At 32.3% G+C, this 21,936-nt stretch overlaps 1 protein-coding gene across 2 annotated transcripts; it reads left to right on the forward strand.

The window, feature by feature from the left end:
• The first annotated feature begins 2,268 nt into the window (after positions 1 to 2,268).
• Positions 2,269 to 12,493, forward strand: LOC139503719 (tripartite motif-containing protein 55-like). 2 transcript variants are annotated; one of them, XM_071293565.1, is made up of 2 exons: positions 2,269 to 2,342; positions 10,541 to 12,493. In XM_071293565.1, the coding sequence occupies exon 2, from the start codon at positions 10,625 to 10,627 to the stop codon at positions 12,344 to 12,346; it is 1,722 nt and encodes a 573-aa protein (XP_071149666.1). In that variant the 5' UTR covers positions 2,269 to 2,342; positions 10,541 to 10,624; the 3' UTR covers positions 12,347 to 12,493. The 2 variants fall into 2 exon arrangements, with proteins under 2 accessions (XP_071149666.1, XP_071149668.1); XM_071293567.1 differs by lacking the exon at positions 10,541 to 12,493 and adding an exon at positions 3,709 to 5,588 and having other exon boundaries at positions 2,285 to 2,342.
• The last annotated feature ends 9,443 nt before the right edge of the window (positions 12,494 to 21,936 follow it).

The following is a 21,936-nucleotide window of genomic DNA, read 5'->3' on the forward strand; positions in this document are numbered from 1 at the left end:
TTGGAGTAAATTTTATCTAGAGTAAATCTTATTTTCAGGCCTCAATGACGACTAGCAAGCCATCTTACACACATATCAATTCCTAAAAGACAAAAGAAATCTATTTCTATCTATCAATCACTGTTTCGTCAATGCTCAATCGTAATTATAATCACATATTTTAACAGATTGTTGTCTTGAACTGAATACCTTCCCAAACAGTAGGTTGAAATTTATAACTTTAATTTTAAAAGTTTCAAAAATCATTTTGTTTCAGTCCTGTCCTTAAAATTACATCATTCCGAAATTTCCGTTGAAGTTTTTATAAATTCTTTAAAACAAAATTCTAAAAGTAAGAAGTACTAAGCTATTGGAAATATGAAATAATCAGACCCTTATCTTCAAAAATTTTATGCAAAAGTTTTATTGAAATTAATTAATAGAATGATTGTTACTTGTCCTTATGACGTAGTTAGTCGTTTTTAGTTAAAAAAAATATTGTAACGAGCAATAACAAAGGGAAATATGCACACGTGTTTAATAACACAAGGTATACGTCATTGATATATGTAACTATAGTTACTCAAATCCCAAGATGGAGGACGTAGAATTCTGAAAAACGTTTCTTAAAATTTATAGAAAAAGAATAGTTTGATATATTTGTTTGTTGAACCAAAAAAGGGAGAAAAACTATCCAAATCCATTTCTTAACTCGTAAATAATCATGTCAGATGGAAAACGTTTTAGTTGGATGATGTATGTAAACAACGTAAAATTGACTAAAGATCGTTGTTTTCTTTGCGTCCAGTGGCAACAACTTTCGTATTTAAAAAAGCAATTGATAATTGAACACAATTTTTGCATATCATCATTGTCAATTAGTTATACTTATAGAAGGGAAATGGGGGTGAATGCTTCAATATCTAATTATACTGATTGCTTATTCTTTTCCGAAAATTTCGACAATTGGTATGAGTTGACGATCATATCACATCGTATTTATAAAGCTATATTTCAAATGAGGATCATCTTCGTTCGAGTTAAATAACAGATGATTTTAATTTTATATGGTATAAAACTGAGTATCAAGTACGGTATCATTTCAATTGACTGATTACTTGCTTTTTTGCGTTATGACAAGAGGGAACAATAAAAAAAATCATGCATTTTAAAAATCATCAGTTAAAAACTACAATAAGAGCAATTTTAAGAAATTGTCCTTTGATCTTACTGACTGATAACTTCCTTTCTCGTCACAGTGTTATGCAAAATTGTCGCTAGAAATTAAGAGCGCAGTTTCCCGATGTCAATGAAATTAACAAAGTCGTCATAAGTAAAATAGCGATAAACAGATTATCATTGGTCATCTCAAGGCAACAAAATCAATCTCGTTGAGATGGTAAACGATAATCTATAAATAATAATACTATCATGACCAGTTATAATATTTTAAGAATAAAACATATAGTATCTTGAATGGTTGACTTGCGTATAACGCCACTGTCAGCACTAGTGTCCTTTTCGTAGTTTTTATTGATGGAGGAGCCGAATGGTCTAGAGAGAACCACCGACCTATGGCCAGAAAATTGACAATTAAAATTAGAGTCGAAAAACATAAGTGTTTGCAGACAAATAATACAGTAGTTCGACTTATTATACCACTCGAACATCTTGTTACCTTCTATGTATTTAATTAATGTTGAAAACCAAAGACTTATCTATCTAAAAAAGTATAGTTTGTATTTGTGTCAAATTAAGTTTAAGTAAGGTAAGGAACCAAACGTTGTGTACTGGGGAATTGCTGTACTGATTTATTAAGGAGACAAAAGGTTTGCATTTCAATATTGTGTAGTTTATATTTGTATTTGTTTACTCAAAAGAGATTGGGGCAATTGATTCTACATAAACAAAGGCAACAGTAGTTTATCCCTGTTCAAAAGTCATGAATCGATTGAGAGAAAACAAAGTCAAGTTACAAAATGAAATACACATATTACAGTCTTTGTAGTATATTCCTTATGTACATGAGAGACCGTCTTCATACAACATGTCTTATTTTCACGACAAACACTCGACTTGGGTAAACTTTCAGCCCAGGATTAACGTCGATTAAAAAAAAATCAAAATCTATCCTTCATTTATCGGTCACACAAAAAGGTTCTTAAATGAATGTTGTTAAATTACGTAATCAATAGAGAGAAGGTTATCCAGATATTTCTGATATCGATATGTGTCCCACTTGAACTGATATATAACACACTTGTGTACGTGTATTCTTACAGGTAAAATCAATCAGTATAGATACAAAAGTTTAAATGTATGAAGATACACAACAACTACAATTGGTATGATGTAACAATCAGGTAGGAACAAGTAAAATTCTAAATTCTGAATTGCATAAGGCGTCATATCTGTTTTTCAATTGATCGCCCTTAAAATAAATTTTTTGAAATCTTCAATCCAGCAACAACAAAAGTACACGCAAAACCACACCCGTAGACCAAACAGTACACAAAGTATGGCGGCCTATATAAAAAGGAGAAACAAAGAAAACTTATAAACAACACAAACAAACGACAAAATTCACATCAATTAATTATAAGAATGATTTTGAATGGAACTAAAAGATATCAACACGTAAGAGTATGATGTCCTTGGTCGGATAAGAAAGCGTACATGATACTGCAAGTCAAACTACACATTGTTTGTTCTTATAGAAATAAACGCGGAAAAAAATTATCTGGTAATTAGATCATATATGCGTATCAATTTAGGATATGCGTGTGCCTTTCCGCTTCTATAATTGTTCGTGTAATGGGGTTTGCTCTTTTAACCCTATATCTTAAGAGATGCCTACATTAATCTGGCACCTGAGTATATACTATTCCTGTACAGTTTTAAAATTAGAAAAGTAGGCCAGCAAATAAACTACTTTTAATGTACTTGTTGAATAAGTGAAAATAACTTAAAATTATAAAGAACATGTACTAACAAACTTATTTAAAGTTTTTTTTTATTACACTCAGAGTCTGTATCAAAGTCTCATTCTAGTTCAAATGTAAGTGTAGGAATCAAATGTAAGTTTACTAAAAAAAAGACGTCTGACTAGTTTATCATGTATTATCTTTTATATAAAGTTATTTCAAACGTGTCTCATCGGCAATCATACCACATCTTCTTTTTTTTATATTTGTTTAAAACTACAAAAAATCAAAGAATTTCACACAGTGTGTACAATTATCTGAACTTCTCACTTCTCAATTATTACTCATTATTCCCCAATCAAAATCAGCTGTCCGATTTGAGTCAACAGCAGTTTTAAAATAGGTATTCAAGTCATTACAATTCATTTAAAAAATGCAAATCAAGGTGAAAATTTCCATGAAAAGGAGCAAGACCGGGCTTGTCAATACGCTAAACAGTTGTTTGTTATGTATGCATGACTTGTCGTTCGAAACTAACAGATTTTATTTGTTCAATTTCCAACACTGATGCTACTTTTATTTCTTTTTAATTTTTAAACATCGTAAAAGACAAAACATTGCATGCACTTCTAAGTTTAATTTATTCTTAGGTCATATGATTTTTCAATACCTACATTTTTTAGGTGGGATTTTTATTGGGTTTTGTTAATTCATTTTGTTCCAACGTAAGCTTAAGTAATTGTCGGACTTGTTAGGTGCTTATTGTGCTTTTTAGTAAACATAATTTTATATATTTTTTTCATAGGATCAAAGTGTTGATGGTAGATTGGAAGAGATTAATGTTATGAGGCACCATCTTTGACCTTAAATACTACAGAACAAATTCAGATATGGCCACTACGGAAATAGCAACATTCTGTGATATTTGCCTAATCAGGGACCTAAATAAGTTGGCGGAAGAATTCTGTCCACAATGTGAAGAGATTCTTTGTGGAGATTGTCGAAATCATCATAAGATATCTAAATCGTCAAAATCACACCAGACCATCTCTATAGGCAAATATAACAAATTACCATCGTTCATCAAGCAAATAAAGCATACCTGTGAGGAGCATGACTGCTCCCTTGAATTTTATTGCAAATCTCATGACTCTCTTTGCTGCAAACTGTGCTTGATATCAGGACATAAGGAATGCAAGGAGACTATTTTCATTGAAGATTTTCTTACGCCATCACAAGGACACCAATCAGCAGCTTTATCTAACGTTGAAAAAGTTCTAATAGATCTGGGTGATAACATTAGTTTCGCTATAAAGGACCGAAATCGAAACATGAAAGAACTACGTGAACAGAAGAGGGTTATTGTAGAAAAAATTAAAGAAAAGCGTCAAGAAATAAATACAGTTTTGGACCATTTAGAAGGAGAATTACTAGAAAAAGTATCTGCACTAGAGAAGACAAACTGTCGGGAAATAGAAGAGATAATTACGAAATTGGAGGAAGAAAAAGAAAAGTTAAACGAAAATCAAAAAGATGTTGAATCTGTGAAAATGTTTGCTTCTAATCTGCAAATCTTCATGGGAACAAAGGCATTCCAAGAAAGGATTTTAACCAATGAAGTCAACGTCCAACAAGTATATGACAACGGGAGCTTAAACAACGTGACAATGAAATGTACTTTCAATGAAAAGCTAGAGGGGTTTATAAAACACATAAAAACATTTGGTGATGTAGAAATTGATAATAGTGAAAAACGTGTTTCTTTTTCATGGAAAGGTGACAAGTCAGCACAATTTTTTAAGTCAGAAGCAAAATCTATTGAAACCATAAACGTCAGGTTAGGACGTAGGATTAACATTAATAGCAGAAGTATTACTGGATGTGCCATATCAGAAGCTGGAAACATACTATTTCTACAATTACACCGCAATAGTATGATGAAATATGCGCCTAATGGTAAATTTATTTCAGAATCACGTATCAAGCCAGAAGCAAGCAGCATTGGGTATGACCTTGCAGTGATTGATTCTAATACTGTAGCTGTATCAAGTGGTGGAAATCCCCCTCAACAGATATATTTGATTGATATGAATAGTACAAACATGAGTCAAGTTTTGCAACTGGGCGACTGGTGTTGCGGTTGAAGCTACAGCAACGATTCATTTATTTGTTGCACGTATCATAACGGCATAAAAATATATGACAGGTCGAACTCTAACGTGCGGATACTTCCAAATTCTCCCAAATCGGCAGGTGGTACCTACGTGGCCTCAAATGCAAATTGCATTTTTCATAGCAATTGGTGTGATGATTCTGTTGTATGTTACGATTTCAGTGGGCAGGTACAATGGAAATATATCGATTCTTCATTGCTTAGAAAACCATACGGCATCACATTAGATACTAATTCGAATATTTATGTTGCAGGTTCTGACTCGAACAATGTAGTCGTGATATCTCCAGATGGAAAACAGGCGAAAGAGCTAATTGGAGCTAGTGACAAACTTACAAATCCTCATGCTTTGTTCTTTCATAAAACCAAACACTTGCTTCTAGTAGCAAACTATGACAATGGCGCCTCGGTGTATGATGTTATTTAAGGCAAAAAAAAACAATGAACTTTTTTTCAAATAGAATCACATATGTGTTACTAAATTCAGAATTTAATAAAAGCCTTGGAGTAAATTTTATCTAGAATCAATCCTATTTTCAGACCTCAATGACGACTAGCGAGCCATCTTACACACATATCAATTCCTAAAAAACACGAGAAATCTATTTCTATCTATCGATCACTGTTTCGTCAATGCTCAACCGTAATTATAATCACATGTTTTAACAGATTGTTGTCTTGAACTCAATGCCTTCCCAGGCAGTAGGTTGAAATTTATAACTTTAATTTTAAAAGTTTCATAAATCAATTTGTTTCCGTCCTGGCTTTAAAACTACATCATTCCGAAATTTCCGTTGAAGTGTTTATAAATTCTTTAAAGATAAATTCTAAAAGTAAGAAGTACTAAGCTATTGGAAATATAAAATAATCAGACCCTTTTCTTCAAAATTTTTATGCAAAAGTTTAATTGAAATAAATTGATAGAATGATTGTAATTTGTCCTCAATACGTAGTTTGTCTTTTTAATTGGGATGGTTTTGTGATGAGACTAACAAAGGGTGATATGTTATATGTCAATGAGGCAACAACTAAAAATCAAAATTTACCGATAATCAAACACAGGGCTACATACTGTCATTAATCATGCACACGTGTTAAATAACACAAGGTATACATCAATGAAATATGTAGCTATAGTAACAGAAATACTTTAATGGAGGACGTAGAATTCTGAAAAAAAAAAAACGTTTCTTAAAATTTGTAAAAACGAATAGTTTTATATGTTTGTTTGTTTGTACCAAAAAAGGGAGAATTACTAGAAATTATTGATGGAGAAGTAAAGAGAAAAAATCAACTGTTGAAAAATTAAATTATGTCAGTTAAGTAAATGAAAATAAAGATATCGGTGACAGCTAATGATTATGATGTCAGTATTCAAAACCATTTCTGAACTAAATAATCATGTCAGATGGAAAACTTTCTAGTTAGATGATGTAGATTAACAACGTAAAATTGACTAAAGATCGTTGTTTTCTTTGCGTCCAGTGGCAACAACTTTCGCATTAAAAAAAGCAATAGATAATTGAACACAATTTTTGCATATCGTCATTGACAATTAGTAATACTTATAGATGGGAAATGGGGGTGAATGTTTCAATATCTGATTATACTGGTTGCTTATTCTTTTCGACAATTGGTGTGGGTTGACAATCATATCACATCGTATTTATAAAGCTATATTTCAAATGAGGATCATCTTCGTTCGAGTTAAATAACAGATGGTTTTAATCTTATATGGTATAAAACTGAGTATCAAGTACGGTATCATTTTAATTGACTGATTACTTGCTTTTTGCGTTATGACAAGAGGTAACAATAAAAAGAAATCGTGCATTTTAAAAATCATCAGTTAAAAACTACAATCAGAGCAATTTTAAGAAATTTTACTTTGATCTTACTGACTGATTACTTCCTTTCTCGTCACAGTGTTATGAAAAATTGTCGCTAGAAATTAAGGGCGCAGTTTCCCGATGTCAATGAAATTAACAAAGTCGTCATAAGTAAAATAGCGATAAACATATTATCATTGGTCATCTCAACTTGATTGCTTTCTAATTTTTGGTGTACCGTCTTAGGAAGAAAATCAATCTCGTTGATACGATAAACGATAATATATTAATAGCAATACTATCATGACCAGTAATAATATTTTAAGAATAAAACATATAGTATCTTGATTGGTTGACTTGCGTATAACGCCACTGCGAGCACTAGTGTCCTTTTTTGTAGTTTTTATTGATGGAGGAGCCGAATGGTCTAGAGAGAACCAACGATCTACGGTCAGAAAATTGACAATTAAGATTAGAGTCGATAAACATAAGTGTTTACAGACAAATAATACAGTAGATCGACTTATTATACCACTCGAACATCTTGTTACATTCTATTCACTTTTAAATTAATGTTTAATACCAAATACTTGTCTATCTAAAAAAAGTATATTTTGCATGTGTCATATTAGGTTTAAGTAAAACAATGGACTAAACGTTGTGTACTGGGGAAATTACTGTACTGATTTATTAAGCAGACAAACTGTTTACATGTGTAGTTTATATTTGTATTTGTTTACTCAACAGAGATTGGGGCAATTGATTATACATAAACAAAGGCAACAGTAGTTTATCCCTGTTCAAAAGTCATAAATCGCTTGAGAGAAAACAAAGTCGAGTTACAAAATGAAATACACATATTACAGTCTTTGTAGTATATTCCTTAAATTCGTGAGACGGATTTGAAGTACATGAGAGACCGTCTTCATACAACATGTCTTATTTTCACGACAAATTATCAACTTGGGTAAACTTTCAGCCCAGGATAAACGTCGATTAAAGAAAAGAAATCAAACTATCCTTCATTTATAGGTCACACAAAAAGGTACTTAAATGAACGTTGTTAAAAAACGTAATCAATAGAGAGAAGTTTATCAAGATATTTCTGATATCTATATGTGTCCCACTTGAACTGATATTTAACACACTTGTGTACGTGTATTCTCACAGGTAAAATCAATAAGTATAGATAGAAAAGTTTAAATGTATGAAGATACACAGCAACTATAATTGATATGATGTTACAATCAGGTAAGAACAAGTAAAATTCTAAATTCTGAATTTCATTATGTCTGTTTTTCAATTGATCGCCCTTAAATCAAAGGAGTAGGTCCGGTAAGGACCGATTTTGGCCTCAAATTTCAGGTTCATCTAACGAAAGTTTATGAACACTTTTTAAACACTTAAGTGTCTACTTTAATTGATTCGATTAGTTTATGTAAAAGATTTTAACTGATTTAGTCATAAAAACGCTCTGATTCAAGCTTAAATACGAAAAATCTATAAAATATGCCAAAAAACGTCACTTTTCAGATGGTTTTTGTCAAAAATGAAAGTGGCCGCATCCGTGTTCATCCTCAACCTTTATATAGGTTTTGTATTATCATCAAATACAACTTCCATTTCAATATTATGAATGAACACGAATGCGGCCACTTTCATTTTAGACGGAAACCGTCTAAAAAATTAACCTAAATGCTAAAATTTTGAAGATTTCAGTAATTTAGCATGACTTAATGATGCTAGTACGCGATATGTGTGCATTGCATTGTCAAAAACAGGCCATAGTTATGTAGCAGAAGCATTATACTTTCCAAAATATAGCTTAAAGATTGCATTTTCACAATTTTGTAAAACTGCTATATTTTGGGGCCACAAAGGGGTCTTACTGAACCTACTCCTTTTTGAAATCTTCAACCCAGCAATAACAAAAGTACACGCAAAACCACACCCGTAGACCAAACAGTATACAAAGTATGGCGGCCTATATATAAAAAACGAGAAACAAAGAAAACTTATAAACCACAAAAACAAACGACAAAATTCACATCAATTAATTATAAGAAAGATTTTGAATGGAACTAAAAGATATCAACATGTAAGTGTATGATGTCCTTGGTCGGATAACAAAGCGAACATGTTACTGCAAGTCAAACTACACATGGTCTGTTTTTATAGAAATAAACGCGGAAACAATTTATTTGGTAATAAGATTATATATGCGTATCAATTTAGGATATACGTGTGCATTTCCGTTTACATAAGTGTCCTGTAAAGGGGTTTGATCTTTTCAACCCTATATCTTAAGAGCTGCCTTCATTTCCTTGGCACCTGAGTATATACTATTCCTATACAGTTTGACAATAGAAAAAAAAAGTGGGCCAGCATATAAATTACTGCCAATGTACTTGTTGAATGAGAAAAAAGAGTATGTACTAACAAACATATTTAAAAGGTGTCTTTATTACACTCTGAGTCTGTATCAAAGTGTGCTTCTAGTTCAAATGCAAGTGTAGAATCAAATATAAGTTTAATAAAAGACGTTTGATAATCTTATCATTTTATTTCTTTCTTTTGGATTATTTCAAAAGTACCTGCATTGTTTTTGAAATGTCAGCGTCATAAAAAAAACTTGACATTGGTTGTCATGTCATGTTTATGGATTCAAATATGAAAAAAACATATCACCCGAATAGTTGCAGATTTTCTTTTTTACAAAATTGAAACACAACAACTGCTGATAGCTATATAGATAATCATCATTCAGAATGCAATGCTTGTAAATAAAAAGGCAAAACTCAATACTATCATTTTTTTGGGGCATCTTAGTAAAATTCTCTCAGACCATTAATTCAAATTTCTCCCTTTCTTATTCATGAGTTTGTGTACACCCAAAGTAAAAACATAGGTAATGAGTATTAAAGTATTCGTAATAAGACAACGTCATAGAAAACGGCTATGCGTTTCGATAGATATAGATAGCTTTATTCATTTAATTTTTAACCTGCAATAGAATTTACATTTAACAACAAAAATCAAAGAATTTCAAATAGTGTTTGCAATTGTCTCAGCTTCTCATTTCTCAATTATTGCTCAATGTTACCCAATCAAAATCAGCTGTCCAATTTGAGTCAACATCAGTTTACAGGTCTTCATCATGTTCAGATCGTATCAATTCATTTAAAAAATGCAAATCAAGGTGAAAGGAAAATTCCATAAAAAGAGCGAGACCGGGCTAGTTACAGGATAAAAAGTTCCTGTTATGCATGAATGACCTGTCATGCTAAACCAAAATATTCTATTTCGCTCAATTTTGAACTTTGATGCTACTTTTATTTCATTTTTAAATGTTTAAATCGCGTTAATGTTGAAAACATTGCATGCACTTCTCAGTATGATTTACTCTTAGCTAGGCTTATTGATCTTTCAAAACCTCAATTCATAGTTTGGACTTTTAGTGGGTTTTTTTCTCAATTAATTTCGCGTAAAAACAAGTTTAAAGGATTGTGGGACTTGTTGGGCATTTCAGATAGAAATGAGGTTTTCAGTTCGCGTTACTTTACCACGAAACATATATTGTAGCTTTTTACATGTTTTAGCAAACACAATTTTCTTTATTCCTATTTTTTTCATAGGGTCAAGGTGTGGATGGTAGATTGGGAGAACTGTATATTAAAAGGCACCGTCTTTGACCTCAGTAAGACACGCACTTTTCAGATATGGCAACCGATGAAATTGCATCGTTCTGCAACATTTGTCTAACAAGGGACCAAAATAAGTTGGCTGAAGAATACTGTCCGCAATGTGAAGAGGCTCTTTGTGGAGACTGTCGACATCATCATAAGATATCGAAATCCACAAAATCACATCAGACAATCTCTTTAGAAAAATATAATAAATTACCATCTTTCATCAAGCAAATAAAGCATAACTGTGAGGAGCATGATTGCTTTCTTGAATGTTATTGTAAATGTCATGACTCTCTGTGCTGCAAACGTTGTTTGATATCAAGTCATAAGGAATGCAAGGAAATTATTTTCATTGAGGATTTTCTAACACCTTCTACCGGATATCACTCCGTAGCTTTACATAACATTGAAAAAGCCCTCAAAGATCTAGATACTAATATTTGTTCTGCTATAAAGGACAGAAATCGAAATTTAACCGAGTTACATGAACAGAAGCAGAAGATTTCAAAGCTAATTAAAGAAAAACGTCAAGAAATCAATACACGTTTAGACAATTTAGAAGATGCACTCCAAGAAAAGGCATCTGCAATGGAGAATGAATACTGTCTGAAAATAAATAAAGTGATTGCAAAATTAGAGTATGGAAAAAAGAAAGTAGACAAAATTATAGAAGATGTTGATTCTGTCAAAATGTTTGCATCCAATTTACAAATCTTCATGGGAACAAAGACATTCCAGGAAAATGTTTCAACCAATGAAATTAACGTCCACGAATTGTGTGATAATGGTAAGCTCAACAACTTCACAATGGAATGTACGTTCAATGATAAACTGGAAGAGTTAAGGAACGAAGTAAAGGTATTTGGTGACATAAAGGTAGACAATTGTGATAAACATATTTCTTTTTCCTGGAGAGGTGATAAATCAGCACAGCTTTATAAATCTACATTAGGAGCAAACTCTATTGAAAATATAAATGTCACACTTGTTCGTAAGATTAACATAAATGTCAATGGCCTTTCTGGATGTGCCATATCAGAAGCTGGAAACATTATGTTTCTACACGACCACAGCAATAGTCTGATAAAATATACGCGTAATGGTAAATTTATTTCAAAATCGGTTATCAACCAACAGGCAAAAGACATTGGGTATGACCTTGCAGTGATTGATTCTGATACGGTAGCTGTATCAAGTGGTGGAAACGACCCTCAACAGATTTACTTGATTGATATGAATACTACAAAGACCAGTCAAGTTTTTCAACTTGGGGACAGGTGTTACGGTTTAAGCTACAACAACAATTCCTTTATTTGTTGCACGCATATGAATGGCATCAAAATATATGACAGATCGCACGACAATTTGACTAATGCCCGGATATTGCCAAATGCACCTGGAATGGTGGCTTATACCTACGTTACCTCAAATAAAAATCGCATTTTTCATACAAACTGGCGTGACCATTCTGTTGTTTGTTACGAATTAAGCGGGCAGGTACAATGGAAATACTGCGATTCGATACTAAGACAACCGTTTGGCATCACCTTAGATTCTTATTCTAACATTTATGTTGCTGGTTCTGAATCAAACAATGTCGTAGTGATATCCAAAGATGGAAAGCAGGCCAAAGAACTTATTGGAGCTAATGACGGAATTTCAAATCCACGCGCCATGTATTTTGATAAAAACAAAAACATACTTCTTGTCACAAACTATAAGGGATATGCATTCCTATTTAACGTTACATAAAATATATTGATACTGTTACAATCAATCTTTTCCTACTGAGATAAAATATAGTAATGGCATAAATGCCATGCCAAGTTTATTATAGTATTGGTCCAGTTTATACATACATCAATTCAGGAATATGCATTAAATCATTGATTTCCTTGATGTTGGATTGCTGCTCACAAGGAAGCTATAAAACCAAGGGTTCCAAATGGTGAAAACTTCAAGTTGAAGTCATCTCTTTGTAAATTGTACAGACGTCATCACGAGTTGGTAATTGAATAACTGTTTCACAGATAAATCGGATATAACTACAATACTCCTTCCCTTTTCACGAATGTGACCAACCAAATTAGACAATTTACCGAATTTGTAATAACATAAGCAACACGACGGGTGCCACATGTGGAGCAGGATCTGATTACCCTTCAAGAGCATCTGAGATTGCCCCCGGTTTTTGGTGGGGTTCGTGGTGCTTAGTCTTTAGTTATCTATCTTGTGTCTTCTGTACATTTATTTGTCTGTTTGTCTTTTTATATTTTAGCCATGGCGTTGTCAGTTCATTTTCAATCTATGAGTTTGACTGTCCATCTTGTATCTTTCGCCCCTCTTTTAGTTTATAATTGATTGATGAACGGTGAAACGTCAATTGCAAATATTGAGAAAGTAGTCGGATAGACGTATTGAAATAATGTATTGTGCATAAATCTTTTCAAAAAGACTAGTATTGTCAATGGTTAACCGGTTAACCGGGAAGGACCGAATATGGAATACAAAAAACATTTCTGGTTAACCGGACTTTTTTTTAATTTTAAAAATTTTGATATAAATGTATATTGAAATCTCTAAATAAGTTCGTTTTATTTAAAAAATATCGTCGTGGCAATTAATTTGGCAGATCAATTGTTCAGTTTATTGATTGCTTTTGTTAATCCAAGAAAAATGAAATTAATTAGATTTCAGACCGGAGACGACAAAATGCGTCCTTTTGCGCAACAACATTTTTACTCCAATCCTACGTTTGCGCCACCGGTTTTCAAATAACATAGTATCATTTGCGCCAAAAAAAACCATACGCTTGCGCCAATTAGAAGAAAAATTACTTCCCTCCTCCTTTATTCGGATTTGGAACCGGCAGTTAACACGTGAATCTGAATGTGCAACCTCCTTCGTGTACGGTTTTGTCATATACTTAAAAGTATTCCAAATGGTGAAGTATTAAAGTATTCCAAATGGTTGAAATCATCCCTTCGTAAATTTTACGGACGCCATCACGAGTTGGTTGACCGTTATGGAATAACCGTATCACAAATGATATCGGATATGTTCCTTACGTCGTAACTACAATCCCCCTTCCTTTCCTGAATGTGACCTACCGAATTAGACTATTTACAGGATTTGTTATCACATAAGCAACACGACGGGTGCCGCATGTGGAGCAGGATCTGCTTACCCTTCCGGAGCACCTGAGATCACCCCTAGTTTTTGGTGGGGTTCGTGTTGTTTATTCTTTAGTTTTCTATGTTGTGTCATGTGTACTATTGTTTTTCTGTTTTGCTGTTTTTCTGTTTGTCTTTTTCATTTTTAGCCATGGCGTTGTCAGTTTGTTTTAGATTTATGAGTTTGACTGTCCCTTTGGTATCTTTCGTCCCTCTTTTAAACGAAATGGGAACTAAGAATATGATATGAAAATAAACGTGAATGTAACACATGTATACTTGACGGTACGAGTAACATGCTTCATCCTTTCAAATTGAAACACTTCACATTATTGTTTTGAGACATCAAGAGAAAATGAAAGAATCGTCGGTTTCAGACACTTTTAATTCGACGAGATCAAGAAGGTTTTTCCTTTTTCAATTTGAATTTATTACAAGCACCATGGTAGATACGGTGTATAGGATTATTAAAGTCAAACTTCGCCAGAAATCTCCAAAGGCAAGCCTTATAATGTCAAAAGACAAACTTCAATTCATCGTATTATAATAACGTACATTTTAAGTTATCTAAATAAGGCATTCAAACATCAACTTAAACTACTGGTTAACCGGTTAATCGGTCGAACGATTATTCGAGTAACCGGTTAGTAAAAACTGTACGATTTGACAACATATCACAATCTTTTCTTTCCGATCTTTTTCTTCCTGCAGTTCAAAGCTGTTGACTTGTGATTTTGCGACAATTGAGACATACAGGAAGTTATCTAAGGGACTGTTTATTTCCAGATTTGAATAAAGAATTATTATTTGTTATGTCGAAGATTTTAGAAATGGCATATCATTGTTGTTCTTGTCCTCATTTACACACATGGCTAATTGTAAGATACTTTATTTTTGAGAATTAAGTATATCTGACTTGTCCTGTTAAATCCATTTACTCCATTGATTGTACATGTTGAATGTTGAATGTTATAACAGAGTTGAAGTAATCATGTTCAAATCGATAGTTTCACTCCATGGTTTATCAAAAATGAGGTGAAAAATATTATAGTAATTGGCATTCGGATACGCTTCCGTTCTTTAACTAATGCATTACGTGCAAAGTTTTTTGTGTTCATTTGAACGCAAAACAGAAGGCAAACACATTTACAATTCACTATATGTGAACAACTTGTTGACGAGTCATTAAGGTTTGCATATCTGCATAATTACTGAATGGGAATGTGTAATCCTGTATAATCCTGTAAAAGTGTCTGTCGCTAAAATAAAATCCATGTTATCGCTATTCAAATTAACTATTTACTCAATATTTTGAGATACCCACTTTATAATTGTATAGTTTTAATACATTTTTATAACATGACTTGCAGAATTATATTGTTATGTAATAAGCCATTTACGGAGGCTGTTTATCTGTTAACAATAAAACCAGTAAGAGTATTTTTTCATTTCTTTATAGGCAGATCTCAAGACATTTGATTTTCTATAAAAGTCTAATACGCCCTGTTTTTCTTATAATGAGAATTTAAGACATTTGAAAATAGTAAGTACAATGATTCGAAGTGGTCCTTGTCACAAGTTGTTGTGTGGAGTATCAGAACAAAGGTTAATTTAAAAAAAAGTCTAACTCATTCATAGCTTTCCGTTTCACACTTTACTCTGTGTATATAGCTGGCTTCGAGGTTGAATCAGTAGTACACCTGTCTATAAGTGCTAACTGTCGGCAGTCACGTAACAGTTCTATATTCAAGTTTGCTTTTTATGTTTATTTGATTTCTTGCCTAATACTCAGTCAAAAAAGTTCATGAATACATTAAAAAAATGTATACTTTTTTTAATCAAACGATCAATTTTTGAAAACAGAACTTTAATAAAAGTTACAAGGTTTAAAAACATTGAAAAGGACACATTTTTTAAAATGTTTATAGACGTGTTCTAAGTATGTCAAATTCTAAATATTTCTTTTCCAATTACTTGCCACAAAGTGATCAACTATCTTATATTAACCTGAATTCTCAAATTACCGAAAACAGTATTTTACTGGTATGACATAAGACTATAAACATGATAAATGACTAGGTTCAATATTAAGGACAGATTCTTTAAACATGTGATACTTTTAACAAATATGTGATATTTCAGTTACTATCAGTAGATTAACACAGTTAATGGACAACAACAGTATTGATATAACTATCAATATTTCTATACGGTCAATGATGCAAATTTATAGCACGACTCCTTACAAACAAAATCTAAGCAATAAAAGATATTAGGTATGTCTGCGACGCCAAATCAAAATTTCCACAGCATAAAAAAGCTGCAAAAATCAAACGAAGAGCGCTGATATTTTTGGTCTTCTTTTCAAAGTCACATGTCTATTCTTTAGTTAAGGTTTGTGATGTTGATTTGAAATACGACCGTGTTAATGCAGCATTATTCTTTCCCAAAAAAGAACACCAATTAGGCAAGGAAGAACATCGCTTAATTATATATTTCAAAATTTTAAAATATTTTCTTGATTTCGACATTGTTTTTTTTTATTATGTCGTTTTTTTTGTGCTGACATGAATTATCATTGATATGGTTATATTTATAAATAAACTGTTTACAAAATTTAGAATTTTTGAAATACTAAGGCTTTTCTACCTCAGGCATAGATTACCTTAGCTGGATTTGGCAAAACTTTTAGAAATGTTGGTCCTCAATGCTCTTCAACTTCGTACTTTATTTGGCCTTTTAACTTTTTTGGATTTTAGCGTCACTGATGAGTCTTTTGTAGACGAAACGCGCGTCTGACGGATATACAAAATTTAGTCCTAATATCTATGATGAGTTTATTCCACAAAATGTACTACAATAAACTAAGACAGGGTAAATAATTGAGATGTTACCCTCATGTAGTATTGCAGTGAATCATATTATATTCGGAAGATACATGTTATAGAAAGCAGTTAAATATCTTAAATAATTTTGCTATCTTTATTTGCCTTACTTAAAGGCAAGATCAACAAGCATCATGTGAGCATAAACAGTAAAGTTTAAAGGTATGAAGATGATAAAGATGCTATCTTTATTTGTCCTAATGATCTTTTCCACACTATGAACGAGTGAACTTTTATGTTAAATCAATAAACAGAAGGGTGCATAGATAGTACAGTTTAAATGTATGAAGATTATAAAGATGCACAACCACTAAAAATTATACAATGATACATTCAGGAAAGAACTTAAAAAACAATAGTTCTTAATTTCATAATAAATCATATATGTTTTTTAAATGTTTGAATAAATAAAGGCAACAGTAGTATACCGCGGTTCAAAACTCGTAAATCTATGGACAAAAAACAAAATCGGGGTAACAAACAAAAACTGAGGGAAACGCATTAAATATAAGAGGAGAACAACGACACAAAACAAAAATGTAACAAACACAGAAACGGACTAAGCATTAGACAAAATCCGATGACAATAACAAATATAACATCAAAACCAAATACACGAATTTGTGATAGAAAAGTACCGTGACACGTCTTATAGTAATGTGAATTCACACTAAAATATAAGAGAAAACAAACGACACAACGGAAACACAACGTACAAATGTTACACACACATAAACGAACTATAATATAACAATGGCCATTTTCCTGACTTGGTACAGGACATTTTTAAAGAAAAAAATGGTGGGTTGAACCTGGTTTTGTTGCATGCCAAACCTCGCACTTTAATGGCAATGTTAAATATAACATTAAAATGACAACATAATATTACAGGACTACAATAAAAATAAATAGGAGAACGTATTAGGCAAAAAAAACACATGAATAATATCAGATTTTCAAAAGCTTCCTGTCAGCAAAGACAAAACTACACGCAAAATAACACCAACAAAAACAAACAGTACAAAAGGTTTGACGGTGTTTGTAATTAGACATCAAAATCACTGGTGTTTCATGATGCAATTTTTATTTCAGCAGCTACAGTAAAGAATCGTAGAATTATTTTAACATGTTTAAATTGAACCACAAAGTTACTCAGGAGATTCACCGTAAGTGTCTGAATCTTTATCAGAATATCAACGCGTACATTTTTACTGCATGCAAACTATGCACGCATGTTTTGTAGAAATATATACGCGTATATTATTAAAATACAGGTGTTAATTATTCGTCTTTTGATTAAATAATACACGCATATAAACTCAGATGATACGCGTATCTTTTCACTTATTCACATTTGTTGTTGATATGGTTTGCTCTAAACGATACATTATCTTAAGAGATGTGACCTTTACCTAGCACCTTCGTTCATACTGTTATTGTTAAGGAAAGTTGGACCGATAACAAACTATTGTTGATTTATTACATTGAATGATTGAAAATAAGATAAAATATTGAAGAATATTTACCAAACAAAAAGGGGTCCATATTGCCGCTGTATGCTATACGTTAGTTTGACCTGCGTTCTTATGCATATATCAAATTTTCTCGGCTAAAAATTAAAAGTCTTTTGCTCAATGCCTAAAACAAGAGCCTAACTGAAAAGTAGCTTCCTTGGCATCACATATTTCCAATTGGTACGATGATTCCAAATAAATGCTTGAAGCCTTGTAATCTGAGATCCATTTTTTAATTGTGTCCTTTGGGAAGAACATACATTTTTCTAAACCACGGAGTGGAAACAGCAATTTGTCTATGCGTCTGAGTTTTTCGAGATTTTCAAATCTCTTTATAACATTTAACTTGTATTCCAGGTAAATACTAACAGAACTTATTTTTCACTAAAAATTTGTTAAAACGCCCATTTTTCACTTTCAACATATCATGCTACTCGTTAGCGAATGTCAATTTTGCCAAGAATAAAACCATACAACGGTTTACAAGTAATTTGTTGTAAAAGTGTGTAATAAAATCAGTAATTGGAAAGTGATCTATTAGCTTATATTTTTTTGTTATGCAATAGAACTAGTACTTGCACCTGAAAAATTGATGTTATAAACATCCTCAATATACAACAACAGTTAAAGTGTGTGTGACTGGTTTTTTTTTCTGGTCTCTAACTGTGTACATATTACCGGATTTAAACAAGGTTGAATAAATGTGCAACAAGTGTATAACGTATCATTTAAGTGTGGAGCTTATTTGGCATATTGAATCGCACTAGTTGCAAATCGTCATTCAATGCACCATTCTTATAAATTATAAAACCAAATCCAATATTTAGTTTTTAAAACGGAATTAAGGTATTTAATTTTACATGAAATTAACCTATTATCACGTAAAAATAAAATGATTTGCATTTCAATTTGAAATTCATGTGAATTTACAAATTAAAGTGTTTTCAAATCATATCTCAATTTTAAATTTAAGGTAATATCATGGAAATACCAATTATGTTTTTTTTTATAAAATAAAAACAAATGGTATAATAGCCAATGACACAACTCTCCACAAGAGACCAAATGACACAGCAATTAACAGCTCTATGTGACCGCACAGTCTTCGACAATGAACAAAGTCCATAACGCATAGTCAGCTATAAAACTCCCCAGAATGACAATAAAAAACAGTTCAAACGAGAAAACTAACGGTCTAACTCATGTACCAAAAATGAACTAACAACAAATATGTAACACATAAACTAACGACAACCACTGAATTACAGACTCCTGACTTGGGACAGACACATACATACAGAATGTGGCGGGGTTAAACATGTTAGCGGGATCCCAACCCGCCCTTAACCTGGGACAGTGCTGTACCAGTACAACATAAGAACGAACTATACAAATCAGTTGAAAGGCGAGTCTTTTGTAGACGAAACGCGCGTATCATGAGATACATACAATTAGAAATACTTGGACGTGGCATGGTACTAGTATATCCCAACAACAAATAGAGACTGGGTGTTCACGTGAAGTTTACATGAATGTTTCACATGTATGATCTATTGATGTGAATTTTACGTTAAATATTTGAATTGAATTTTACCCGAGAGGCAAGTGACTGGATAAAAGTTTGCCCTGTAGGATCCATAAAAGTGCCTTTTAAAAGAACCTGTAATGGATTGTTGGAAAACTATTCACATACCGATGTACATGTATTGTGTTTATTGAAGGACAATCTTTTCAACCTGCATTTAACTAATATTAAACAGATAGTATTATTCTTTAATTAGTATAATTCATTTATTCACATTTTTTTCAGGTTAAATGTAGTTTTTGCAGATTAGGAAATGTTGCAATTATAAGGCAGTATATTAAACATCAACAAAGACAATCAATTACAGAAATGGCCACCAAAGAAAGTGCATTATTTTGCGTCATTTGTCAATGCAAAGACATTAATAAATCAGCGGAATAATACTGTTCACATTGTGGAGAGGCTCTTTGTGGTGACCGCAGAGACAATCATAAGATATCGAGATTATCAAAATCACATCAAACAATCTCTATAGACAAATATAACAAATTACCATCATTTACCAAGTAAATTAGCCATAACAGTGAGAAGCATGACTGTATCCTTGAATTCTATTGTAAATTTCATGACTCACTTTGTTGCAAATGTTGTTTGATATCAAGTCATAATGGTGCAAGAAAACTATTTTCATTGAGGATTTTCTAGCACCATCTTCAAGATAACAGTCAGCAGCTTTAGATAACGTTGAAAAAGTTCTAAACGATCTGGATGATAACATTTGTTTTGCTATAAAGGACCGAAATCGAAATTTTACAAAATTATGTGAACAGAAGCGGGTGATCGCAGACCAATAAATGAAAAGCGTCTAGAAATTAATTTTTTAAACAATTAAGAAGTAGCAATAATAGAAATATTATCTGCAACGGAGAAAGAATATTGTCAGAAAGTGATAGAAAAACTGAATGAGAGAAAGATGAAAGTAGAAGAAATTAAAAATGATGTCTAATCTATGAAAATGTTCGCATCCAATCTGCAAATCTTCATGGGACAAAAGACATTACAGGACAATGTATCTACTCATGAACTGAATCTGCAAGGTTTGTATGAAAATGGGAGCTTCGACAACTTTAAAATTATATGTATCTTAAATGAAAAACTAAACGGAATAATCAAAGATGTTAAAACGTTTGGTGATATAGATGTTAACAAATGTGAAAAGCATGCTTCTTTTTCATGGAAAGGTGACAAATCAGCACAAATTTTAATACCTATGACAGGAGACAACTCGATTGAAAACTTTAACGTCAGGCTAGTACGTAGGAATAACATAGATGGCAATGATATTACTGAATGTGCCAGTTCAGAAAGTGGAGACATGTTTTTCTTCAATCACACCAATATTACCTATTGATGTATCGACCTAACGGCGAATTCCATTCCAAATCACTTATCAACTCTGATCAATACAATGTTGGATATGAACTTGCGGTGGTTGGTTCAAATACAGTAGCTGTATCATGTGGGGGGAATGATCCAAGACAACTTTTCTTAATTGATACAAATAGTACAGCAATACGTCAAGATTTTAACATTGACGGCTATTGTTACGGCTTAAACTATCACAACGGATCTTTTATTTGTTGTACATCTGGATGTGGCATTCAACTATATGACATGTTGTCCCGCAAATTATCTAACATGCGGAAATTGACCAATGCAGTCCAACTGACAACTTAAACCTACGTTACATCAAATGAAAGCAGTATTTTTCATTCAAACTTTCGGGATAATTCTGCAGAATGTTACGATTTTAATGGACAAGTACAATTGACATATACTGATTCATTGCTGAAAAAACCATACGAGATTGCCTTAGATCCATATTTCAACATATGTATTGCTAGGTTTGATTCAAATATCTTAAGATGGGAAAAAAAGCCAAACAGCTCATTGGGGCTAGTGACGGAATTTTAAATCCTCTTGCCTTATTTTTCCATAAAACCAAAAACGCACTTCTTGTTGCTAACTATGATGGAGTTGCCTTTCTGTTAGACGTTTAATACAGTAAACATTCTACTGATTGAAAACTACCATATGTTTAATGCTTAATATCAAATGGATAAACTAACACGTTAAAGGCCAGGGCTGATCTAAATAGAAATCTGGTTGGAGAGCAATGAAGCCAATAAGGAAATGGGAGTGACCTAACTACCTTATCAATTATTTATAGAAGTCAGCATGGTTA

The sequence above is a fragment of the Mytilus edulis genome, chromosome 14, assembly GCF_963676685.1.
Source record: "Mytilus edulis chromosome 14, xbMytEdul2.2, whole genome shotgun sequence".
Classification (NCBI taxonomy): domain Eukaryota; kingdom Metazoa; phylum Mollusca; class Bivalvia; order Mytilida; family Mytilidae; genus Mytilus; species Mytilus edulis.